Source organism: Morone saxatilis, unplaced genomic scaffold (assembly GCF_004916995.1).
Source record: "Morone saxatilis isolate NCDOM2014 unplaced genomic scaffold, NCSU_SB_2.0 Contig19, whole genome shotgun sequence".
Classification (NCBI taxonomy): Eukaryota; Metazoa; Chordata; class Actinopteri; family Moronidae; genus Morone; species Morone saxatilis.
The window spans coordinates 8,227,131-8,253,742 of NW_023339751.1; the positions used below are offsets into that span (position 1 = coordinate 8,227,131).

Sequence of the window (26,612 nt, forward strand, 5' to 3'; positions counted from 1 at the left end):
AAAAAAAAAAAAAAAAGAGGGAGGGACACAAAAGCATGTCAGAAGGGAGGACAGAGATGGATGAAAAAAATATAAGAAAAGAAAAACATTGGCAATAAAATAAAGCAAGCTTGTCTTAATAGTGAGGAAGATGCATATAGAACATAGAAGGACATACCAAATGAGTCTACCATTTTCTATGTAGTACTGCACTTTGAGGCAGAGCACTAGAGGCAACGGTCTCCTCTGTAATCCCTGTATGCAGAAAGAGACATGTTAAAAGAGGCCTGTGAGTGTTACCTTTTTTTTTTTTGTCATGCTAAATGAAAAGTTTTGGCATGTAGGCCACTGAACTGTGCCTCCCAATTAACTGACACGCACAACAGTTGGGACTGGGTCACAGCAAAATGCTCCTAATTTACTCAACCCTTGGCAACAGGCAGCCTTACCTTTCCTGAATCTTGCTTCCATTCCTTAGGAAAGTACTTAGTCAGTTTCTCCTCCATGTCTAAAAATATGTGCTCATTGTCTAAGCAGAAAGACAATCAGGAAACAAGCAGACAGTTAGTTAGCAAACAAAACAATTATGTAACCAAGCGTAAAATTTGGGATTAATGAGGGTAAAAGAAAAATGCCCTTGTTCTTCCGTTTGTGAATGACGCTACTAGAAAGCTAGTGACAATAAAGTTAATGTTAATGTCTATCTGTTTTTTCTAATTCCAGTGGTGGCACGGATAAATGCTGCTGGCAGGAGCTGTGTTGGTTTACCATTCTTTAAACATGTGAAGAGACGGGTAGACACATAGCAACATAGCATAACTTTTCTCCTGACATTTAGTCATTGATTTAGCCTGCAATATAATCATATACCAACCTTAATGTTGTTTTATCAAAAACAAATTTGAATTATATTTTAGTAAAAGTTATAAAAGGTGGTTTATAACCTGTGCTGATAACGAGGATATTGTGTCACTCTCAGCCTGCTCCTATGAGTCATGACATGGGCATTTTCTATGTGATGCACCTTATCTCTTTTGTTAAAATTTGTGTAGCCAAATCATGCTGGCCGAGCTGTTTCACAACTCGTTCCTTTAACCGTCCATCTCTCCTTTCAGCGTGTCTCATTCACACTCTGACTCATTTAAACTCCTTCACCTCTCATCCTTCATTGAGGCCTTTGAGTGAGAGTTGAGTAAGGCGGCCTGTGTCATGACGAGTCCCCCTACATCTTTTCCCTCCACTCCCACCATCAATCCATCCCTCCCCTCAATGAAGAGGAGGAATGCAAGGGTGCATTCCGGGCTTAATGAAGTTAATATTGCAGGAATCCAGGCCTAAGTGATCGCTGAACCAACACCACAAAAACAAAAGGCTGCTTGTTCAAGTGGTGAGCCACACAAGATTAACAAAGCATTTCAACGTATTTGTACAAAGACAGAGAACAAGAACATAAGGAAAGAGAAAGTTCAGAACTTTGCTCAGTGGATAAAGTGGATTACACCATTCAATTATGCAGACTGGGAGGGCAGACTTTTTTCGGGGTTTTGTTTTAGCGGAAGTCTTTTGGCAGAAAACGTGTTCCACAATATTACATAAACACATGCCACCAAAATGGTGGCCCTGCAAAAACCCTGCAGTAAAATGTAATCAAAACATGATGCTCTCGTTTACAAGGTAACTGACTGCTGAAATGTGGTACAGGTACTGTGTGTGCATGATGTGATGGACAAAACTTATCATCTTACTCAGTTATCATATTTTCAGCCTTTTGGCAGTACTGTTATGTCGTGTAGTGTCCTTTCAGATTCAGTGGCTGAGGGGACTATGAGGAGTGAACTTACCCTTCACCACTGTGAGGCCAAAGAAGTGCAGCTCTTTGATTCCAAGAAGCTCTGCCACACGATTAAAAACATCCTGCCCCGTGGACTTTGGCTGGAGCAGGTGGAAAGAGAAAGAAGTCCGTATTCAATATGCACTCACAATGCACAAAATCTACGTGGTATGGCCAAAACACTGGAATGACGAACACAACTTTGACCATCTGTAGAGATCTCTCTCGGTGACAGTCGAGAGGACAGCTTGAGAGATACTAAACACTCACCCCGACAGCGATGTCCAGCTGGTCTTTGTTGGGGAGGAGAACGCAAATGGTTCTCTCCTGCTTTATCGAGGTGGACATGACGTGCGGTGTACGTCGGCGATAAGTACCTTCTCTCTGTTGAAATGCCTCCGTCTTCTCTTGCTTCCTCTATCCTTCACTCTTTATCTGCTCCAGGGGAGTTCGTCCATATTGTGTCTAAAGATACAGATGACATCAGAATGAGATAAGCGAAGAAATTAAAAACCATGGTCCAACAACAGTTCAACGTGAATGACGACGACAGCAGAATGGAATTTAAAAGATGATCAATTCATGTGTAAGGTCAAATAAACAACTGCAAGAAATTCAACAAATAAGACCTCAACGAAAGCATCTTGACCCAAATGATCAGCAAACACTACAATAGTGTAGAACTGAAAAACAGAGAAATAGTTGGGCAAATTCAATGAGCTTATCATACTCTAAGCCTAATAATAGTCATTAAGTGGAAACAATCAGTCAGATAATCCTAGTGCAAACCTTTTCTATTCCAGCAGCAACTACAGCAGCACAATATTACAAAAACAAACTGTATTATTGCTCAACTTACCAAAACGAATGCTCATGCCGGTCTGGGATAGTCTACTTGCAACCAAAGCTCACCTGAAGCTCGCCCCACTACGCTGACCCAGGAGCCCCAACTGGTACGAGGCTCATCTGATTAACGTCTCAGAATCAATTAATCAGGTTAATTACTGCCGCGCGCAGACTCTGATCCCCTTAAATCCTGCTCTGGACAATAACCAGTAAAAATAGAAAAGGAAAAAAAAAACACAAAAACAAATGATCCCTAAGTGAAGCAGCCTGTTCTGGTGTCGACCTCCTCTGAGTAAAAAAAAAAGGAGAAGATATTTTACTTTTGAATAAGAAAACAAACAACCGACATGGTAAGGGATCAAACAAACTGGTGTTTTTTTCTTCCTCATGTATGTTTACACCTAACTCTCCAGACGTTTAACACACACTGGGGTTGATAAATCAGAACTAAATAAAGCATTATATAGGCGTTTTCAGCGTACAAAACAAGTGGTGGGAACTACAAAAGTGAATGTTCTAGGCTCAGAGGAAAAACATTTGTCATAGCAAATATGATTTATGGACATGTTCAAACACATCCTCACTCACATCTGTGTGTCAGCGCAAACAGACATCAAAAACCTGAAATTCCAGTAGCTTTAACATCTGACTTGTTTATGACAGAGTCAAACTATACTGTACATTTACACAGTCTCTGTAGCAAACGGTACAAAAGCTTTACAGACCCACCTAAGTCTATTATCACGCTAATAACGTATTCACATCATCCTTTTTACTCATAAACTACTTTTTGTGTCTTGGAGTTCTTCTTCGGTAGAATTAGTTTCCACATTTAAAGTGTTGTAGCTCGGTGCCATGGTTGGTGAATATACTGAAATGTGCCACATGCTGCTTAAATATATTCCAATACTTCGTGATAATACACTATATTGGATTTTTGGATTGCGGAGATATTGGAAAAAGGGGTCGGAGCAATTCACGTGTGAAGCAATGAGACTGAAAACTGGAGACAGATTTTCTAACAAGAAAATGTTTTGTACAGGAGTTTGGATAGTCTTGTGGGTGTTTTCTTGTTTGTTTTTGCACCCGTCCTGACTCTGAAAACACTTTTATGCATAAGCATTCTTAGACACTTGTCCTCTTTTTGTAGATAACCTGTTATCAACAACACAAAGCAAACACACAAACACTAGCAAGAATAAACAGTGATAGTTATCAGTGTTACCATATAACATCAAAATAGGCCTGAAATATCAACAGACAAACAGCTGGTGAAGTGCTAAGCAACTAGAGACAGAGGGGAAACCATACCAACCTTACACAGCCACAAATCCAGAGTACAATATAAACCACGCTAGTTACTGCATCCCATCTCCAAAACAAGTTTACTATCAGCCCAAACAGTGCTGGCTGACGTCTTCAACATCCCGCTTGTTGCTGACCAGGGTGAAACCTGGCATCACATGAGAGCAGCCATCTGTATGTCTTAATTCCCCTCCAAGACTGTCATAATCCCCACTTCTGAGCACACTGCTGGCTGTTGGAAAAACAACATCTCCTCTGTCTGCACCGTGCGAGCTCTCTGAAGTGTCAGGGATCCTCGCTGCCCGCTAAAACCATACAGGAATAAGATAAGAGGGGGTATCTGAATAAACAGGGGCAACACCAACTACACTCACCCCACTTGAAAACAATAGGGTAAGCCAGCTTTTCAGTATAGAGGGGGGAGCAGTGCATTTGTTAGGCTCAGACAGACACATTTATATCAGCGTTCAATGAACTTTGGCAGTGATTTTTCTCTGACTGCACCTGTATTCTCCAAATTATCAAAGATGCCAGAGCTAGGATTTTCGCATAACGCCATTGAACGCAACATGACGGTCCAGTTAATAGCCGTAAACTTAAAGTCCCGTAACGATACTTAAATACAAATATGTATGAGTGAGATACCTCAAATAAAGACACAAAGCAGGAGAAACTATCATCTGCAAACAAGAGTTTCAACGCCAATTTTCTCCCAATCGTGGTAATAACATTTTCCTGAGGGGGGGGATAAGTGTGCGTTAGGTTGGATGTGATGGTAACATTAACGTTACAACCTAACGCAACAAGTGCATCACTCACCCTGCCGACCCATTTAGCTACGTTAACTATGAAGCGGCAGAAGTTTCTTACCATTACATTATACGAAGCGAAGGAGTTCCAATTTCATTCACAGGGCTTCTCAAAGCTCGTCCAGAGACACAAATCTTCTTTTTTTATCCGAATAAAGACATGACAGAAGTAAGGAGGACACCCGTTTGTCCCCCTCCCCATTGCGTGTTGTAACTACTTCAACCACAGTGAAGCGCAAACGATTGAGCCATACCATTTGTGATAGTTGTGGGGGTATTCTGTTGTGATTTAATCCCTGTTGGGATTGTTCGTACTACTTTTACGTGCTATTCATTTATTGTTTTAGTTTTTTATCGGATATATATTACCTACAAATACACAACTCTCTTTATCCATATAGGAATATAAACATCATCATATTTCAATACAGTACTAAACAGAGTCCCCCCCCCTCTCCCGTGTTTTTGTGTTGGTATAGCGATCTCGTGCTAATTAGAGGTCTAAGAATGCCATTAGGTTGTCCCTGGAAATCAAATAGTTTTTAATTATCTTGTATTTTAATCAATATGTATGGCCCTGAATCGGATACTTTTTTGCTTTCAATATCATCTGCTTTCACAGTGAATGAAGACGGGGAGCTGCTATGAACCACAAATTTTACTTTGGATGTTGGAATAGAAATGTTTCTCTTTGACTTAATAGTTATTATTTTTACGTGTCTATACTGTATGTCTGTGAGCTTAATATTTCAATAAAGAATGTTTCTTATACACTAACCAATAGTCTTTGCCATTATTACCTTGTAGCCTCAGTCTATCTTTGTCTAGTCAGTGTAATCATCCCCTTTTAAAAAATATATTGCAGTCTCCAATCAGTGTATTGCAAAAAGGCTTTTAGACTTTTCAGTACCTTAGCAGGGATGACAAGTTAAGCCTACATTAACACAGTGCTGAGATCATGCAAATACCTAGAGTATGTGAGTATTAATAAGTAATACATTACAATACTTCCAGTATCGAAACCATTATTGATAATGATGACACTGGAATAGTATGATTTTTAAACTTTAGTATTAATACACTTCACAAGGTTCTAAGCAAAATACTGCACACATTTATAAATGTACTGTGATGACACTGCCATCTGCAGGGTGATTTGATCCATTGCAAAAAAGAGAAAAACAAATTTAAAGGAAGAATGGTAGATTTATCGTTTTTAAAAAATGGGAACACAGTGACAAACTGAAAACAAGTACTGAAAACACTAAAAAGAATTATAGGACTACTATCACTGCTACATGTGCTCAATCACAAAGAACCCAATCATGTGAAGAGCTTTGCATCAATATAAATCAAAACTAGGCTTTCTGAAATGTTCCAACAGTGGCTGAAATTTGTCAGCTCATTTAAATGTGACTTTTTTCTTTATAAACTGCACAAACTCCACTTTCAATACTACTGGACAGCATTAGTAGTAATTACTTTAGAACTATTTTGCTCTGAGATCAGGGGTGACACGACTACGGTAGATCCTGAATGAACAAAAGAAAGAAACAAGTCATATAACCAATTTCATAATATGCATATTTAATGGTAGAGTATGATGATATATAAACAATTTTCCAAGAAACATTTTTTAATTCCAACCAATACTTTCCAGTTTAAACACATAAATAATCACCAAATGATACCAACCAAATACTTTCATTAATACAAGTTCATATTACCAACATGTGCTTTTGATGAATCATGATCATTGCTTAAATCCCCTGTAATAAAATGTTATGTCATAGGCAAAGCTTTATTCTCCCAACACCAGGTTGGGTAAATGTTGTGCAGAATGCTCCAATGGCAAGGAACAGCGTAAAGTATTAAGATCAAAGCCAAGGCTGCAAAGTTTGAGCGACAATCCTATTTCAAATGCAATCTTTGCCATTAAAAATTGATGGAAAATTGTTGATAAAAAAGTAACTTGTACAAATGACCATTTTCAGTACAAAAGCTTGTAAAATGTAGGTGTGGTGCAAATCAATGCAGTGTCTCTGAACATTGGTGGAAAAACATTTGCAATGGTGAGGACAGTATGTGCAGACTTGACTCAGGCCGGCTCACCAAAACAGCCATTTCATTTTTGTAGCAGCTACATTTCCAGTTCAGCATCTAAAATGAATTGAATAACTTGGAGAAAAATAATTAAAAGTAAAAACATAATACATAAATAACACTGAAAATATAGCATATGATGAGGGAAATCATTTCCCAAACACAAGAAAACAAAACAATGTTTTAAAAATGGCAGTAGAAAAATAAAAATGAACTCCATATCCACCATGATTCCAATATGAAATGAAAGAAATTGTGATTTTGCTCATATGTCTTTGAAAAGTGAGTATACATTATTTAAAAACCAAGAGATAATCGAGATATCATAATCAGAATAAGGTTAAGATGCAGTGAGGTATTAGCTCCACATTCCTCTCATCCATCCATGTGTTTGATTCTTCCGCAGTTCTACTGAAAGAACTTGAGGCCTGCAACAAGGAAGAACTTCTCCAGGAAGATCTCAGAATCTAGGACGGCAATGTGGGCGGCCCGGCCGATAAGGGAGTTGGCTGTGTTGGGCAGGGCATGAATGACATCATATCGCACTAGATTACAGTCTTTGTTCTGAAGTACTGGCAGCAGCAGGTTCTCAATCATCTCAGCATACACAGGACCTGGTATAGACAAGAATGAAAGAGGCTGAACAAGGCAAGGTTTGGTCCCATCGATATTCTTTAGTCAATTTAAGCCCCTGTGGGTAGAACAGTACAATGGCCAACAATTTAGTTTGTGGACAAAATCAGCCAATCCTGATTTAGTCTACACTGCTTTGTGTCCTTTTTTTTTTTTAAAAACAACAAAATAATGGACAGACAGAAGGAAGAACACCCTCAATCACCTTTAAAAAGTAGTAAAATAGTATTGACATTTGGAGAGTGACAAAAAATTGTTTGTCACTGTCCAATTACTTACAGACTGGACTGACGATTGCAAATAATACAGAGAAACCACATTAAACGGGTCAAACTGCAGACCGTGGTTAGGTATGTCAGTGCCCATAGAATTATGCTTGTTCTGCTTGCTTGCTCCTCTCCAATTTAGAACACCTGCATTTGTCAAACACAAATTGTCTTGGCAAGTCATTACAGCAGCGTGCCCATCAGAAATATTGCTCCAACTCACCTGTTTGTTTGTCCTTTAATGCAGTTTTGCACATTTCTATTCGAGCAGAATGATAGGGGACATAGCGATCCTGCAGTGACCCCACCAGCACCACATTTTTGAAAAATTGCAGACCTTCAAGAGCAGATAAATAGAAAAGTTATCTCTCCAATCTCAAAATACAGCCTAAAATGTCTTTGGTAAAAACTGCAAAGCTAACCAGATTTCTTGCTGAGCTTGTAGAGGAAAGTTTGGCGAGGATCAGAGTGATCACGGCACGTCAGCTGCAACAGTGACCCTGACTTTTTCCACTTCTGCATGAACCAAAGGCCTAGGAACAAACAGTTAACAGGTATTCAACAGGCTTCACAATAATGATAAATGACTAACCGAGTTAGTGAAATATTTAAAATTAGAAGTTGTAACACCTTCCACTATAAACTTAAATGTTTTAAAACTTACCCGTGTTGACCAGAGCAGAGCTGTTGTACAATGTGCCCAGGTGTGGTCCAGAGAGAGAAAGGAAAGTGTGCAGCCTGCTCAGGTAACATTTAAACCTAGGCCTAGTTAGCACTGAGCGAACAATGAGGTTCCCCAAGGAATGACCTACAAAGCTGCAAATCAAGAATAATTAGAGACCATAAAGACACCAAACAACATTTATGTGTGCACCTCTGTCACACTTTTAGTGTGTGAAATAAAATTTAAATAACTGGATGCATCGCCTCCGCAATATGAGTGATAATGTGAGCCTTAAGGCATGGAAAAATGGTGCACACTATGCTTTGAGAACACATATACTGGAGTGAAGAGCTCACTGCTACTCTACTTTTTTTCTTCTGCTGTTACATTTGGGTAGAAGGGAACATTTTACCTTATCTTTGACACCGTGAGGTTGTATATCTGAATGTACTGGACTATTTCATCCAGCAATCGGTCTGTCATTGACTCAAAGTCAGCAAACGTGTCATTCTGTGGATGAAAAGAGTATTGCATTAAAAGAAAAAAGTTTTGGGGTGTGTTTGATTTACAAAGAGGACAGGAGATCAGTATTGCTGATATCAGATGACTCTAATGTCTGTGGGATTATACACTCACCTGGTTCCTCTCAGACATTAGGAAATCTATACGAGCACCTGGCAGTCCAAGCTCTAGGTAAGTCTTCACCAGTCTCAGGTCTGCACTGTTACCTGAAGCAATAACAGGAACATAAGACATGTTTTTAAACACAAAAAAAGCCTATAAAAGGAACAAATTTATTCTATAAGATAAGGTTTCCTACCATCAAGGCCGTGGACACAGACTATGAGATGGATGCCTTCTTCACAGCTTTCATCTTCCTCCAAGCTGAAGTAGGGCACAGTGGACGCCAGCTCAGGTACCTCACTATACAAGAAGCCAGGCAGCCTTAGCTGTTTCATTTCTTCCTTGGCCTTAATAAACCTGCATTTTTATAATTAAATAGTTAATGAATATTAATATTATAATGTGCGAGACAAGACAAATGTCTGCATTAAGTATATAACAGTTGGATATGAGAAAAATTGTGCAAAATGACTCACGCTTTCATCTGTGGTGTGGGTGCGCATTCATACCACCGCAGGCTAGAGGAAAGGGAGGTGGAGGGACAGGGAGGTCTTCCAAAGCTGTGCCCAACACTGCTCGAGGCGAGGTTGGAGCAGATAGGAGCTTTTGATAAATCCTTGGTTTCATGAAGGTATCCGATGCCAAGCTGTTCAAAAAGAAGACTTGTCTCCTGAGCAGCTGCATCGCCAACCTCACTTTGCTCCTCATCGGCAACGCCGTTCACAAAAGCGTAGCCATCGCCTTCCTCGTAGTAACCGTTCTCGATCATCTCGTGCTCCGTCTCATCCTCGTCCTCCTCAACCTGTGGTCCTGTCTGGATTCCCAGTGTGATTGCAGATGTTTCTACAGGGCTGATCTCGGACACATCTGTGCTAGAGCATGAGCCGAAGTAGTTCTCTACCATCCCACGTTTTACCAGATCAGTGCTACTGGTGGCAGAGTTACTGGAGGGGCAGGCAGTATGGGGTTCACTGCGGGGTTCTTTAACGGCCCCAGAACCAGATGCTCCCTCTAGTCTAAGTTCAGAAATGCCTATTAATTTGGTGTCTGTTTCCAAGTCAAAGACAGGTTTTAAGAGTTGGGAATCACCTGCAGCAAGGTCAGGGGTGCAGGCTGCATCAATGGCAGGTGTGATAGTGACATCCCCAGAAAAGACTACACTTTGTTCTTGTATCAAGACACTGGACTTCCTGCCTCGGACTTCGGCTCCACTGGAGCCCCTGGAGGAACCTTCACCCTCATCATCTGAAGGCAAGGAGTTAATGGAAGTGAGAGACGACTGGACTCCACTGACAGCGCTGCTATTTTCTGGGTAAAGAATCTCTACTGCACCACTGGGCTTTTGCACTGAGCTTTGCTGAACAGACCGTGGTGCAGTACTCAGGAGGGGCCTCTCAGGCTGTGGGGTGGCAACACCTGAATCAGCAATGCCAAGCCCTGCACAAGTCTGCAGTCCCGGCACAAGCTGAGTGGCAAAGGAGCTGGGCTCACTCTCAATGCCCGAGTCTGAGAGGCGAGACGAGGCACTAGGGGCTCCTCCATCTGGCAGCCTAATACAATCACTCTTTACATGTACTGAGACCAGGCAGGACTGGCTACGCTGTGCTGCCTCTTTGCCTGGTCTTTCAAACACGGAATCCAACGCAGATTGTTTTGAGTCACAGAGGTCTGTCTGGGTGATCTCAGGAATATTACTGCTTAGAGTTCCATCAGTCCGACATGGCAGAAGAACTGTTACTTTGTCCCCTTGGAATGGGTCTTTGTTACTTGGTTTTACCTCAATTTGCTTCAGCCCAGCAGACCACTGGGGCAGATTTTGGCCAGCATGGTCAACTTGTTCATCTTGGTGAAGTGGTTGCTTGCATGTAGCAATAGCCCCAGTACCTGCCTGAGGGTTGTTCTGTGCGTCCAAGTTTGTAGGATTTTTGAAAAAACCTTTCTGACAAGCAGCGGTAGTTACATTGTCATCTGAAACAGAATCAACAGCACTGTATCCATAATGTGCTGAGGTGGCACCAGAGTCAAAAACAGAATTGGCATTAGTCCTTAAATAACTACTTGAACCCCCCTGCAAGGTATCTCGTTCCTCTTCTTGGTTTAAGGGAGCTTCTCCTTCCTTGTACTTTGTGCTGGTGTCACTATAAGGAGCTTTGAGGTTCTTATAGCCCACAAGAACTACAGAATCCTTGGAGCCCTGTCTAATCAGCTTCTTGGAGTTCTCAGTCTTCGAATTTTTCTTTAGTTTGACTGACTTGCCTTTGGACTTAGGCGGTGGATCATAGCTGTCTGGCCAGGTGTTATCCATGGGGGCACACCGAGACTCAGGTATGGGGCTGGCTGCTGCACTGCAGTCCTTAGAGTTGGGCTTGTCCGTTTTGCTGGACACCGAGCCAGTCCTTGTATTGTGCATTCCCAGCCAGGGTCCATCACGATCTTCACAATCAAACCAGGGTGAACATAAAAAGGCAACAAACGAAAACATATTTAGTTTAAAAAAAGAAGTCAGTGGACCTACTGACTGAAGTTCTAGTTGAGCGGCAACTGTGTTACTGACCTTCAGTGATGGAATCCAGGTATCTATCTTCAAATATGATCGGCAGGGAGCTAACATCACCATCCAGGTCTGCACATTCCACTGGAAGTGGGGGCAAAGACAGGAAGTAGCTGGAGCTTTTGATAGCATTAGTCATCTGCTGGTGACTGTGAGCACTTAAGGAGGGGGGAAGGGGGGAAGGGAGACAGTAAAAAAAAAAAAGAAAACAGTCAGGGTTTACCATACTTGGGCTATAGTATTTCAGACAAGCAAGTACTAGTCTGGCGCAGGCGTGATAACAGCAACACTACATTTCACAGTCAAGACAAACATGTCACTGCAACTTACTGTAGTTCCTGATAGGCCAGGGCAGATTGTCTTGGATGTTCGAGACAAAAGAAAGCCTCAGCAAATCGCCTTACCTTTAATAACACAATATTACAAGAGTCAGTTAATAGTATTATTCAGAAGTATTACCGTCATTCAACGATAACTAGTCAGGTATTTTTTAAGTTGGGACTCACTCTTAGTGTATGGTGCTCCATAGATAGCAGTGCAGCGACATGCTCCTGCAGGGACACTACCTCTAGGAATTGTCCCCAGAGAGCCATTAGCAGAGAGCAGAGCTGAGCCAGGTTCATGTTTACCAGTTCTGCTAGCTCGTCAGGAGACTCTGCTTTATGCTAAAAACACAAAAACAAAAGTCACCCACCAGAGGGCGCAAGTCAGCATATTTCCCTAACAGCATAAAGCACAATGGCATGCAGTTCTATAAAAGAGGGCTTTGCTTTAAGTAATATGTAAAATACAGTTAAAAAAATATTCTAATGTTCCATGTCAACAGATTCCTTTGTCACAGACATTTTTTTCACTGCTTACAAAATAATGAATATTTCCATCATAAAAACCTCCTTGTTATAACCATCTAAAACGGTTAATCTATTACCTTTCCTGTGTGTTTGTCTAACCTTTTGTCACTGGATATATAATATGAAATACAATGTTTGGAAATAAAGTGCACTATCCTGAAGAGGCGAGATGCGCCTGACCAGCATAATGTGCCACATACATTCCTTTCATTCCACAGCTCTGCAAAACATTCTCTATCACTCCTGATCTAAACAGGGCCATCCTACCAGGGCTTAAGGACCCAACCACTTAAAACTGCTTCTCACCTACACAATTATGATTATTTTTAACACCATTCTACCAACTGTAAAGTAACATGGTTCAAGTCCACGGCTAAGTTAATCATTGCCTACAAAAACAAGCTGTCCACAATCAAATAAATACCATCAAAGATTAGTGATATGACCATACACAGCCAAGTCAATCTTACTACTGCTGCTGTCATTTATACAATGCAACATTATTGAAATCTTCCAATAAATCAGAATTTCACACCCATCCCCTCTAGTCATAGAGACACATTCATCCAATGAAAGATTCTTTCTTTTCTCTTTCTTTTCCTACGACTTCTATATGGCCCTGTGCCATATTTTCAGTTAACACAGTCTGGGCCATAAACACTAAACTTGTTGATTAAATAAATGTTTAAAAATCCTATAAATGTTCTGCATATTGAAGGACAATTATCAGAAACAAAAAATAGCAAAACTCAACAAGTCTTACCTTGATTTGTTCACATAACTCAGCTAGACGGGCCTCTAGGTCAAGTTGTTCTGAGAAGGCAGAAGAACAGTATTACTAAGATTCACTATTAGCATTTATCTATTTAAAGAATCTGCAAAACAGGCTGAATAAGGAAGTGGTGTGTCAGAAAGTACGTTTTAAAAGACATGGCCACTGTTACGAGAATCTTTGACCAAGGCCTAATTCTAAAGATGGAAAGAAAGATTGAGTGTAGTGTAGTAGTGAAAAGATGACATGACAGCAGTTTATGTATATTGTCTCTGGAAAGTGGGACATAGAAAGGACACGGTGTTTTCTACGAGAAGGAAACTGGAGTGAAGAAGAAAAGGGAGAGATTTGAGGTGCTGTAAGGGTCGGGACATACCTATGTAGACGTGCCTTTGACTTCGGGGATAGGGTCTTCTGAGTACTCTCTCATATAGGACTTGCATGCTGGGCTTGGCTAGTAAGATTGCACATATTTAACCTTTTTATTATTTGGTCCTCTGGCATGGGTTAATATCTGTCCACTTGTGTGGATTAGGTTTAGTGAGCCATAGTTAGAATGATGAGTTGTGTTTGGGAGCGGTTACAATTTGTCTTTAGTCTACTGGTTAAAAGACATATCTACTGAATTGTGTGAAGTATGATTTTATAAGTACAATTAACTAAGATTAGTCAACCACAGTCCCTAAATGAACTCAGTGGGTTGCTGGTTGTGTTGTCTGTTTAAAGGGTAGAATATGTTAATGTGTAGGGATCAGATGAAATGAAATGAGAACATAACAAACTTGCAATATGCAACAAATGCCAATGCTGAAAAGACAAAACAATGAAAATCCATCCAAAGCAAAAAAATAATAATTACAAAGTATTGTTTGAGAATACTTGCTTCTTCTCGGTGTGCAGAGCCACATTTTAATAAGTCTGGCATTTAAGAGGCCAACCCCACATTCTGACACGAGTTGATGTGAATACACAGTGCAGTATACCTAGTTCCATACGATGGGAGGAGGGCAGGTCCTTGGTAATAGAGGTGAAGTAGCCGAAGAGGCCTTGGTAGGCTAGTAGGAGATGGGAGCAAAGGCTATGGTGCAGACTGAAGGCATGCTGCAGACAGTGGTCAGACACCAGGAATGTCCTGCCCTGAGGATCACGAGGGACACAGAGGAGAGGCATTAGATGATTTAATTCTGTAAACAGTATTTCTGCTGTTCTGAACACTCCAAGCAAACATTTGGTTCGTAAGTCACTGCCATTGGAAACATAGTAACATAATGTGTAATGTTTTTGAGATTTTTGTTAATAATGTGTTCTGCATTAAATCTAGTCAGTGGTTACAAACCGAATTTAGTGGAAAACTATTTTTACAGTGTATTGACACTGAAACTCTGTTGATCTATAGTTGCATGCCAATAGAAATATTGTATATAGAGAAGAAATATATATCTTACTGTACACTGTGTGTCTCATTACTCTAGTATTACAGTAACCACTAGAGTCCTATAAATCACAAAAGATTAACTTACTAGTTAGTTCCAGACATTTATTTTATGTGCAATAACTGCATGCCAATACCCTTTAGTGGCTTCTGCACAGATGCCTGTAGTGAAATGAATAGTGGTCGATAAGTTGTTATTCCCAAACTGCCCATTAGCAATGCATCCAAGGAGTGATGAGGGGCACTGCCTTTGCTCTGCCTGGATGAGTGTGGTACATTCACAGCTTTAGCTGGCCACCTTTCTCTGTCAGGAGAGGCCAATTACTCCCGGCCAAATGTGACAGTGGTCTGATAGTTTCCTCTTCTTCTGCCTTATCTGTCAACAGCCAGACACATCTCCACGTGTTTCAAACGCAATGAGTGTAACACACCATTCTACCTGAGGTGTAGAACTGTCAAATCTACAGTGCACAGCAATGTCGGTGTAATAATCAAAGCTTGTATTACTGGCAGGCAGCCTTGCTTAAACAATACATACCAGGCTGTTTTTATCCTTCTAGCTTTATTTCTCCTTCGTAAGAGGAAAACAACCCGAGTTCCAGCGCATATATTAAGTTATTATTAGGTTTATGACAGTCATCTACTTTTCATCAAGTGCTTAATTTAGCCTATTGTAACTTGGCAAAACTTGGAAAATGAAACGAAGGTGACATCTTTCAGACTTTTTTAACAGCTCAAGGTTTAGTAGCATCTTTAAATTTAAAACAAATCTGAGAAAGTGCTATTAAAGGGGGTTCACTTACATCTGGTGATACTTGCTTGACATAAGTGTTGCCGAACACCACATTCTCCAGAGGTGGGATGACTGAGTCTTTGCTCTGTGCTGGAGCGTTGCGGTTAAGCCATGTGGATTTCACTGGTCGAGGCAAACTAGGTAAACACACAAAGTGAAATCAAACTCAGCTAATCACCTCAAGAATTATAATCAGGTTTCCTCTACTTCTCATTCACTGTTGTACATGAATATCAAATTAAAATTCAACAGCTATGAGGTTTACTTCAACTTGTATTACTGTGGTGTAAGTAAAAAGGTTTGTGTTGGAATTTACTGCAAATTAACATAGTGAATAACATAATGGAGAATAAGGACCTCCAACACTGTGCATGAATGTATAACTATATTCAGTGCAGGAATTGTCCCTCTTCTGTGAGTGTCCACATGTTTTCTTGGTTTAGGTAGCATTCTGACCTGATAAGGGGTTGATGTAGTGCCACTAGGGAGGCATGGATGGCTACAGAGATGACAGACAGGTGGAAGTAGTCAAACATGACATTGACGTGTTGATGGATGCCTCGCTGAAGGCTAAAGTGCAAACGAAGCGTGCGGCCACTGATATTCTGTAGAGAGCTTGGATCATCTGGCCTGTGGAAATTAAATAAAGAAGATACAGAGGACTGTATTAGTGCCTTGTTTACATTAGAGCTGCAAAAGTACATGCAGGTAAAATGTTGCAACACCTACGTGTAATCACCATCTGTGAAATATAAATCCAAGAAGAGCTGGAAATCCATGTCATTGAGGGACTCTTCCACCTGATGATGTTGAAAAACAGTAGAGACAGTCAGACGTATGTCCTAAGTCGATCTGCAAGATCTGGATTTCACCAATCAAGGGTTAGGGTTAGGGTTTTTTTATTTGATATATGAGCTCTAAAGAGTCAGATATATTCTGAAGCCTTTGCTTGTTGTACTCTGTTGCCCTGAGGAGAAACCAGCTGTCAAAAACACTCCAATTCGCACTGTTAGAACAGTTGAACTTCACATTCATAACACAAGGCTTCTCAAGCGAGTTAACTACGGAGCGGCACAATGACAATAAGTAGAAGCAATTTCAGTGAAGATATTCATTGTGACAGCTGTGCTGCTTTGGGTTTATAAAAAACACAACCATTTCAGTTATATTTTGCAGGTGCATCATGCTTCTAATGTGCTTGGTTAAGGACAGCAGCTGAACTTACAAAATCTGTTTTCATGGGTGATTTGCCACCGCAAAAAGTTCCAGTTAAAAGTTATTGATTTTACACAAAGCAATGTAGGACACAATATAAAACCACTGCAAAAAGGGCTATATTCAGCTGTCAAACACACCCATCTAAATTGGATTGGATTTCAATGTACATCTACTTTAGGTTAAGTGGTCAGAGAGGAGTGACATCATGTAGGTAAATATGAGAGTGGGACTGTACTGGCAAATACACAATAATAAATATTTTATAAATTTCCAGTACTACCTCTCTTTCTTAAACTTACCTTCTTCTCATCCAGCAGCATCATCACTTTGAAGAGGAGGACATCATTGACCACAACCTCTTCATTCTTGTACAGGATTTGGAAAGTTTTGCTGCAGATGACATCATCTTGGACTGAAGCAGGAAACGCCAGATCGGAGCCTAGACAAAAAACACACTATGATTAACTGTGTAAAATAACAATCAGGTCATTATAGCCAACCTGTCTGCATGAGAATTTCCTGTATAACCTTTAGAAACACATGATCTGGTGCTGTGTCCTGACCAGGAACTGAACCACCAGTATGGCAAGTTTTGTTACACATGGCTGTTCAAAGATGGAGAAAAATCTAGATGAATTTTTCAGATCCAAATATATAAATGAGCCACCCTACAGGTAATGATATTCTCATTAACTGTGCCAGTAATTATCTGCCAAAGTATATCTTATTAGGGCTGTTTCCCATCAACTCAACTCAACAAAATTCACAAAGTCAAAAAAATGGAAAATAAAACATTTAAGCATGGGAATTACACACTATTGACGATCCTGTTTATTTACAAAACAAAGAATTCAGTGCTTTGTGTGAAAGGAGCACTGCAGCTCTCTAAGCAAGAGGGTGAGGCACAGACACAAAGCCTGAGAGAAATGCTGAGAATACAGAGAACAAGGAGTGGCATGTGAGCTGCCTGCCAGCACAACAATAAGTAAACCAAATCTGCAACAACAACAACTGTTTCCTTGAAACAGTGCTAAAATCTGAGAGCTGAAATGAAATTTGAATAAACATGCAAGTCGGAACTCAGAAGAATTAGTGTTACCTGCATTTACAGGGAAACAGCACACTGATAATGAAAGCAGCAGTGTGTTACTTTATGCAAACTGCAGGCTACTAAAAAATTACTTTAATGGCTTTAACTTAGGAATTGAGGGGAAAGGGGCAGAGCTTAGGGTCGACCAACTGCATCCGCAAAGTGCACCTGGATCCTTTTCGAGTACAGGAGAGGGTAGTGTTGTGTGGGTAAATTCAACCTTGTGCACAAAAATATTAAATGTTGTACGAAAAACACATTTTAAAAAATGTATTTACCTCCCGGATGAAGTAGACTGGTCTCAACTTTGTGTGGGACCCGGGGTGGCACCTTCAGACTGGCACGAATCTGGTAGAACCTGAAAATGCAGCCAATTTTAACAAATGGATCCAGTTATGAAAAACTAGCACTTTTAGCTTGGCCCAGAGCATCACTAGAGCTTTGGTGAAAGGGGAACAGACTGCACGGGTTATCTACAAGTGCCTCTACTTGTAAAATGACACTACACCCTTCATAAATGAATAATGAGCACTTTCTTTTGCAGTCACTCATGTGATAAACCTGAGCTCTTAAAGCAGTGATGAGGCGGGGGCATATAGCAGGAGTTTAATCTAAGCAAAGTGAAGTATCATTACATTGCTGCATTGCATTGCTTTTCAGATGTGAAAGACTTTTTGAGCCGTGCAGCCTAAACAATGCGAGTAATTTTTCCTCCTTTCCATGAAACATGGCAATTCTGTGTGTGTTGGACACCATGTTGGGTGTTTGGAAAAGAAGAAAAGGGGTGGGCTGTAGCTTGTTTCCTGTAAAAGAGCATAAAAGCCAGTGACAGCAACATGGTTTATTTAGTGTAATATGCTATGCAACACTGGAATGCAGCTCAGTCCTACCAAACAATAATAGTCTGACATGATTATTTGAAGCTGTCTGTGGTATATTACTCGACAGATCCATCATTTAGCTAAAACATGCCTTTCTAACAAAACTATATAATATCGAATTTCCGTGCCAGACCTTTGTTGTACAATAAATACTATAGTTGTTCCAATACCAACAGAGTTCTGAATAAGGCAGATTAACCTAAGTTTCAATCCAAATGTTATTTTGTTGTACTATTTAATTAGTCATTATTATTTACAGTATTGTCTTGCTATAAAACAACTCTCAGGACAGCATTACAGAATCCATTTATTTATTCATGTTCTGTTTGATTAAATATGTCAATTAAATGTAAATGTGACTATCCCTGCAGCACTATGGTAATCAAGGCCAACACAGGCCAGTTAATGTAAAAATGTACCCTTGGATCTTCACCTCTGAAATTCACTGTGTCATATAAGAGAACCTAATCATCAAACAGAAACTGAGAAAAGGTAAACAAATACAAATATATAAAATGGTATACTGAAGCACTGTTTAGAATATTCTATGCTGTCTGCACAAAGAGCATTTGTTGAGGCCCCTGAAGGTCTAAACAAGATTGCCAATTGTTCCAGATTGGCTGGGACCCTCACACAATACATCCTGGTCCCCCTTCTACCACAAGCTGAAAACCAAGTGTTGTTCAAGTCCTTCCAAAGCACGCCATCACCGCTGACCCATTTTTAATTAGCGAGGTAAACGTGTCTGTAACGTCTGCTTGTGAAAGACAAAGCATTAATCACACAATATTAGGTCTCTAGAGACAATACCCACCCTCTTTGGAACAGGTCCACATTGTAGAACTTGTGGAGCTCCACAGAGAACTCCACGGTGGCCTGGACTTCAGTCATCTTGGTCTCTACAGGCAGCGGTGCCTTACATCATCTGGGATACACCTGTCGGCCTACGGGTAAAAGTAATAAGACATGTAATTTCATGCAACTCTTTCTTTACACTTAGTTCAAATATATACTGCCAAATACCAGACCAGAACGTCGACGGTAAAATGATCCCCCCCCCCCAAGTCACAAAAAGCAAAGACCGAGTCCTATTATCTTCAAAAATCAGAAGCCAACAATTACAATAAAACACCAGCAGTAGTCATACAGTCACAAGATCAAGCTTAAGAATATGAAGGACTTGCGTGATGGTCGACTTTTTAGGGGAATTATTAGTAGGGCATGAGATCTACATTTGGCATAGGAGGCGTTCTGTCCTCTGGGCATAATTGCTTCACAGCACAGACAATTATAGCAGTAGTATGAGAGGATAAGGGGAAAATACTATGAATAACGTCACAGAAATAGGCCTGAAATATAATATCACCAATTGGTAGTGTTAGAAATAAACACAGACATCTGCGTCAGTTAATGAAAACGTTTTAGCTACAGATTTATTTAGACCTAATTAAAAAAATATATATAGTTGTTTTTGACTGTAGTAGGGGAAACCTAAAACTGGCAAAAACAATCATACAGACGCTCCCTAAATTAGTCATGTATGAAATGAATAAATCATCCACTGGGAGACAACATGTCATTGTGTTCATGCCAGTGAAAACCAATATGAGACACAAACGGCCACCCTGAATTTGACCTGTTTGACACGGATGCCTAATGCAGAGCAAACAGAGCCAGGTTGCGTTAATATCTAAATATGCCTCCCTTCCTAGAAGAAATGATCCTTCAAAAGGCCACGACACAGGAGGACCGACACAAGGGCACTAATAATTAAATAAATTATGACGCATTTGTGTTTTAACTTGGGGTGGTAATTCCCTGAACTACAGCACTTCATCATTGTCTTACAAAATGTGACAGGCATTATTAGTTGGACGGACGATTTAGTCGTACGAATCAAGCAACCAAGTACAATTTCTACCAAATTATTATGAGTTTTAAAGTCTTTAAGCCAGGAGCATTGTCTAAATATGTAACACTACACTTCAGTAAAGGCAATTCATATGGATTAACGTCACATTAAAGGTGAAATAAGGCGTTGACTGTTTTGAACGCTGATATCTTGGACATCGATACGTCTGTGCATAATCTTACAATGCAAACTTGTAAAGGTAACAAAATTGTTATTTGTTAAAAATTTTTTTTTTAAAAAAAGCCACATTTCCCTGAGCAAACTCCGACTACTGCTAATGAGGAAACGAAACGAGCACTTAAAAGACAACTCAAGAAATCAACAACCCACTTCGGAGAAAGTAAACATTTAGCATTAGTCGTACTAAAAATATATATATATATGACAAGGCCTTAGCAGACATCTTTACAAAAGGGGAACTTGAATGTCAAGAGCGAAAACCCCCTCCTCCCCTCCTCCAAAAATCGATACAGACTACTTCAGAAACAGCACTTTATCCGTCGTAGCTCCACGGTTTTGATGCCATTACTAGTGAGTGAGGTGGTAAAGCTCCCAGCTGGTGGGCAGAATCTCGGCAAGGGTATCCTTAAGAGTTACAGGTGGGAAGCTTTATCAAAACACTTCGCTAAGGGCCCACAAAAAGGTCGGAAACGAAGACATAACATGCTCAAACAGAAAAACGACCCCAAAAAAAAGCCTCGCTTGAAAGCCAGGCAGCTAAATCGTAACGTTACCCCCCCCCCAATGAACAGTTGTCACCGGGTCTAACATTAACATTAGCCACTACTCACCATTGCGTTGGCGAGCTAACATCAGCTAACCAACGTTAGCTCCAATTTCAGTCCTCTCGTCGTGCTTTCACTGCGAGGTGCTGACAGAAAACACCACTGCGCTCACTATTTCACTTCCCAGTCTGGCTAACGTTTTAGGAGAGACGCCCTTAACATGATACACAGAGTAGACCGGCCGTGTGTCTCTCACGGCAGTGCTGTTTGGTAGCCATCGAGCTAACTGTGCCTAAATCTGAATGGCTGCTCCAGCTGCACGCTTACGAGCATCTAACTGCGCGTAACTGCACACACCAGAGGCGCAGTTGACGCCGCATGCAAATTTGCTACCTGTACATTGAACATTGAATAGCTGAGTATGCAATAATGTGCAACAGTAAAAACCATTATTATTATTACTGCCTGAGGTTTGGCCCTATTTAAACCTCACCTCTTGTGACACAATATGCATGTATTATGAGTAGGTTAAAATAGTGTTTAAGAATCACCACTACTATCCAAGGTTGTAGGCCCATTGGGTAGGCCGGTAAGGCTGTGTAGGTGTATTTATTTGTGATTTATTTGTGTCTTGAGCTTTGTTTTTTTCTTACTGCTGTGAATTGTTTGCCAACCTGCCAACAAAAGAGGACTTTAGTGCTGTTCCCTACAGTATGTATAGTGATTTATGGGTGTAATAAGTGCAATATAAGTAATCAGTTCTTCTAAAGGGCCTAATCAATTTAGAACTTGAAACAAGTGAAAAATAGCAGGATATAGGGAGAAAATGTGAGGGAGGGACATTCATGTACAGTTAGCAGTTTCATTTGTTATTTCCCCATACTAACATTTCCAAAAACGTTTGAAAGCTGGGCTTCCTGGTAATCAACACAATGTCTTTCCATTGTTTTTGGATGTATCACAGTAAAGTCCTTCACCTTGTTCCAGGAATTGCCTTAAAAAAGGATGAGTTTGCCTCTCAGTCTGACAGAGCAAACACAGCTTGGATTGCTTCTTAGTCAGCGTCTCTTGATTCTCAGTTTGGACTGCACTGGAAACAATGCTGTCTGAATACTGTGCAACCATAGAACGCACAAAGAATGTAGATCCCAAGAGTGCTGGGCAAATAAAGCAACCACAGGATAACAGCTTCTTCACAGCTAATTTACTTAGTATTCCTTATGGTCTGCAATCATGAAAATACAAATGGAAGACAATACCGTGATTGTGCACTTGAAGAAACATTAACATTAAATCCAAGGTGGGTGCAGGAGAACTCCAGTGGAATGTAAAGTTGACACTGTGGAGACTGTTGACTCACTCCCCCAAATAAATGACAACAGTCAAGCCTATAAGAGACCCCTCACTGTGACCTGAAGTTTTCCACTCCTGCTGGAGAAGCAACTTACCAGGGTCTTGTTCTCTCCAGGAAGCCCATCTGTAGAAACATCCAGCAGCAGGTGTTTTTATTTTATTTTATTTTATTTTCATTTCCAGATCAAGCTATGAAATGGGTGCAGTCAAAAGGTAAATCATTTACTGAGTTGTGACCGTGTGCAACATGTAATTGATTCCAGTATTGCCTTATAGTTTTAATTCTATAAAGACAGCCAAATGCAAACACATACATTTCTCACACAAAATGCATGATATGGGGTTTTTTTTTCTGATTACATTCCAGGAATATCCTTCTGTACACACTGTGCTGCTGCTATGTGATCCCACAGTACCTTTGCACAGGACTTCACTCTCAGAGTAAGTAGTCTTCTGCACTGCAAGGTGCAAAAGTTGAGATAACGATGACAAAGGAAGACAAGATAATTTGAACGTTCCATAAAAAAAAAAACACTTCAGCATTGAAGTAATAGAATTACCGGTGCAGTGCACTGCTGCAAAGGTGAGTCATGTCCTCTTGCATGCCAGTTATCAGTATCTGTCAACCCACCACACTCTATATGTTGTTCTACTGGTTAGTTTCTACTTGTGACTGTTGTTTGTCTTAAATTAAACAGTTTCTCTGTGCTTGGCATGTTTTGTTTCATTTGTTCTGCATGTGTATTGCAGTTGCAGTAGCAGTGCAGTTTTTCTTTAATACATGTAGAACAAGGTCTATGGCTCTCTGTTGGCTGTTTCATGTTGCAGAGCTCTTTTATTCCTGAATATAAGGCACTTATTATATGACTGCATGAGGCGTTTACATTATTTTATCTTCCCTCCATATACACTGCTGCTCTTATCTATATTTTATGACACATATCCTGTATGGGTCTGTGTAGCAGCACTAACATTGCTGGGTTAGGGAGTCCAGCTGTGCGCCTTATATAGATCCAACCGTGCACTAAACGGTAATACTGAATAAAATGATCTAACAATATAATAATGACAAAGCATCAAAATATAATATTACAGTATCAACCCGAGTCATACATTTGAACAGTGTCAGATGTTTCATGTAATGGCTGGAGAAAGGAAATGGAGACAGGAATGCTGTGTTATATGTGAACCATTTATTCAAACTTGATAAAGACCTTTAACTTCCTGCCCAGATGTGTGAAACAGGAAAATCTAGAGCTTAAGTGTTAAAGAGGAAACCACAAACAGTAAGAGATAGCCTAATATTTATTCAAGGCAGTGGTGCAGCTTTCCAAACACTGAGCTTTTATTCCCTCCCCACAACACACACACGCACACTCTTCGACTACTAACCGGCTGCTTTCTGTTTCCATCTTGCAGCTGTGAGATTTTCATCTCAAGTTGGTATTCATAGGGAGCAGCAGTCCATGTGCCCTCAGATCAGCGTCGGGGAGGATCATTTCCCAGGTGGAGTCACAAAAACTAAGCACAGTTTGATTTTCTTTTTTTTTTTGCTTGACATTTGCCCTCCCCACTGCATAAAGAAAAGAACTACATAATATAAGTCTATTTTCAAAAGAAACATTATAGCAACACCGTAATAAGATTTTAGGTTTTTCATCATAGGATCTACCCAAGGTCTTGCATGACTTCTAAGATGATTTTGTAATTAACCACTCTTCCCCCCCCCCCCCCCCCCCNNGTACACTTAGGCTTTTATATTATGTCCCAGTTCCACATTGCTGAGCTGGCAAGAAGGGGCACTGTTAAAAAGGTTCCTGGATCATCTCCTCAGCATGTTGCTTATCAAATAGGCCCAACCTTCAACTTCAGAATCAACACAAGGTAAGCTACAGGGCGTTTTAAATGGAGTTGTATGAGTGAACACTGACACCTTGTGGCTGAGCTGGCATAACACCATTCACCCTGTCCATGGTGCTGAACATCAAACACTGGCCTTATCTGCACCATCACATTCCTTCATTAACATCATTTATTAAGATATTACACAAATATGACGTTTATTGTGATAATTTAACCGTTATAAACACAATATAGTGGACGATTAATGGCCAGCACACAGCAGAGTATCCTCATAAATCCTACTTAGAATATAGATTTTTAATCAAAGATGTAAGCTGGGTGTTTAAAAGGAGCCCATCCCTTGTGTTTTAGGTCAGCTTATCCGCTGGGGCTGCCAGAGGAGTTCGCATTTGTGGCCGTTCTGCGCATGAGTGGCAGTACCATCAATAAGAACTGGAATATCTGGCAAATGCAGGATGTGAATGGCAATGAGCAGCTGTCCGTCAGGCTCAACGGGGAGTCTAAGTCACTGGAGTTTACCTTCACAGCGTTGGACACCGGAGAGAGGCAGACAGTTGTCTTCAGCCCCCTGGCTTTTCTTTTCAATGAGCAGTGGCACAAAGTCCTGCTTGACGTCAGCAGGGGCTCCGTGTCCCTTTTCGTGGACTGTGTCCTGATCGGTTCTCAGAGTACACCACCCCGACAAAAAGTCAGTCTGGATGGCTTCACGTTGATAGGAAAGCTTAAGGACAACCCAGTGGTGGCAATTCCGGTACGTTTCTTGTAGGACTGAGTACAACCTTTGCAATTAAAGAAAGACATATAAGTTTCTGAAATCTTACAACAATAATAAAGTTCAGGCACTTTCAGAGCCCCAAAACGGCCCCTGGATATCCTAGCATATGATGACTGTAGATTTTACCAGTGTGGCATATTTTCTGACTGACTAACATATAATGACATAATTATTTCTCATTATTTAAAAAATCTTGCTCCAATTGTATTGTTTCCTTCATTTTTTATAAAGTGGAACCCCCTGTTTGTCTGTCCATTCACATTAAAGTACATCCTCCTTTGAAGGGTATATTTTTTTCCGATCAAAAATCGCGTACAAGTTGTTGCAGCAGTAGTTAAATTAACTAATTAATTTCTGTGAAAACAAAGACTATCAAATGTGACACTGTATGTGCTATAGGCTCAGGACTTTCTACTTGTTCCCCTCAGGAATCCTTGACATGCAAACGTTTAGGAATCCCTGTCTTTTCTTCTCACCCTCCCCTTTGGTTTGTCTGTGACAATGTTGGGCAGTTTAAGCCCGCTGTCTCTCCATTCAGGCTTTGCCGACAAATATGTGGAATTTGTTGCAGGTTCTGGTGAAGAAAACGAGCTGTGCACAGGCTAAAACCATCCTACAGCATTACACCACGAATCTCAGGTGGTGGATGGTTTCCAAAGAAGTCTTTGCTCTGCACAATTACGCACGAAAGCACATCCTAATATGAGTTCACATTTAACACCTTTAACTGCATCATAACTTGTATATAAGCTTTTAAAGCCTACGGGAATGTTTCCATCATGAGTACCAATTATTGTGCAAACAGCCTGGTTTTATTGTTAATGTTATTTATTGAAACAGCCTCTTGATCTTGGGACGCTGTGGCGATACAGGGGTGTGGAGCTTTAACACACTTGTTCCAGGTCTAGGGCGCGGTACTGTACATATGTTATGGTGATATTGTGCTGATGTATTATTTCCCTTCATTTATTTAACAAGTTTGAACTCCAGTCAATGCTGATTCACTGCGACGTGACGAGAGCCCGGACCGATGCTTGTTATGACCTCCCAGCCAGGACATCGGTAAGAGCAATTAAAATAAAATCATAAACAAAAATCTGTAGTTTCAGGTGTTAGACCATAAACTTTAAGCATTGGTTTAGCTGAATGAGCCTGAATTATGGGAAATAAAGCAGCATCCAAATATTGTGCGTAAAAGCACAGTTTTTTGACTAAAGCGAACTTACATTTTCAGACCTAAAATATAGTTTGAATACAACTATTTCTGTCGTAGCAGTGGTTAAATAACCCGCTGACCCTGTCTATTGGTGGTGTCTGCGCCTTGGCCCCTCCCCGC

At 40.5% G+C, this 26,612-nt stretch overlaps 2 protein-coding genes across 4 annotated transcripts in view; both read right to left on the minus strand.

Annotated features, from left to right (window-relative positions):
- Positions 1–4,967, minus strand: part of zgc:172136 (uncharacterized protein LOC566376 homolog) — a gene marked incomplete in the record, with an annotated part of 9,676 nt that extends 4,709 nt beyond the window's left edge. The window contains 4 exon segments of the mRNA XM_035663906.1: positions 429–508; positions 1,821–1,911; positions 2,081–2,275; positions 4,832–4,967. Coding sequence (XP_035519799.1) covers positions 429–508; positions 1,821–1,911; positions 2,081–2,158 — 249 coding nt within the window.
- Positions 4,968–6,335: 1,368 nt separating this feature from the next.
- On the minus strand, positions 6,336–21,614 carry fam135a (family with sequence similarity 135 member A). Of its 3 annotated transcripts, none has more exons than XM_035663226.1 (21): positions 21,352–21,614; positions 19,463–19,592; positions 18,046–18,125; positions 16,977–17,116; positions 16,189–16,259; positions 15,916–16,089; positions 15,470–15,596; positions 14,218–14,371; positions 13,611–13,688; positions 13,226–13,275; positions 12,118–12,276; positions 11,942–12,015; positions 11,615–11,769; positions 9,537–11,493; positions 9,257–9,417; positions 9,073–9,164; positions 8,849–8,946; positions 8,437–8,588; positions 8,195–8,305; positions 7,996–8,109; positions 6,336–7,487 (listed from the first exon to the last, which is right to left on the minus strand). In XM_035663226.1, exons 2-21 carry the CDS (start codon positions 19,537–19,539, stop codon positions 7,282–7,284), a joined length of 4,230 nt encoding a protein of 1,409 aa, XP_035519119.1. In that variant the 5' UTR covers positions 19,540–19,592; positions 21,352–21,614; the 3' UTR covers positions 6,336–7,281. The 3 variants fall into 3 exon arrangements, with proteins under 3 accessions (XP_035519119.1, XP_035519120.1, XP_035519121.1); XM_035663227.1 differs by lacking the exon at positions 21,352–21,614 and adding an exon at positions 21,036–21,239; XM_035663228.1 differs by lacking the exon at positions 13,611–13,688.
- Between the last annotated feature and the right edge of the window lie 4,998 nt (positions 21,615–26,612).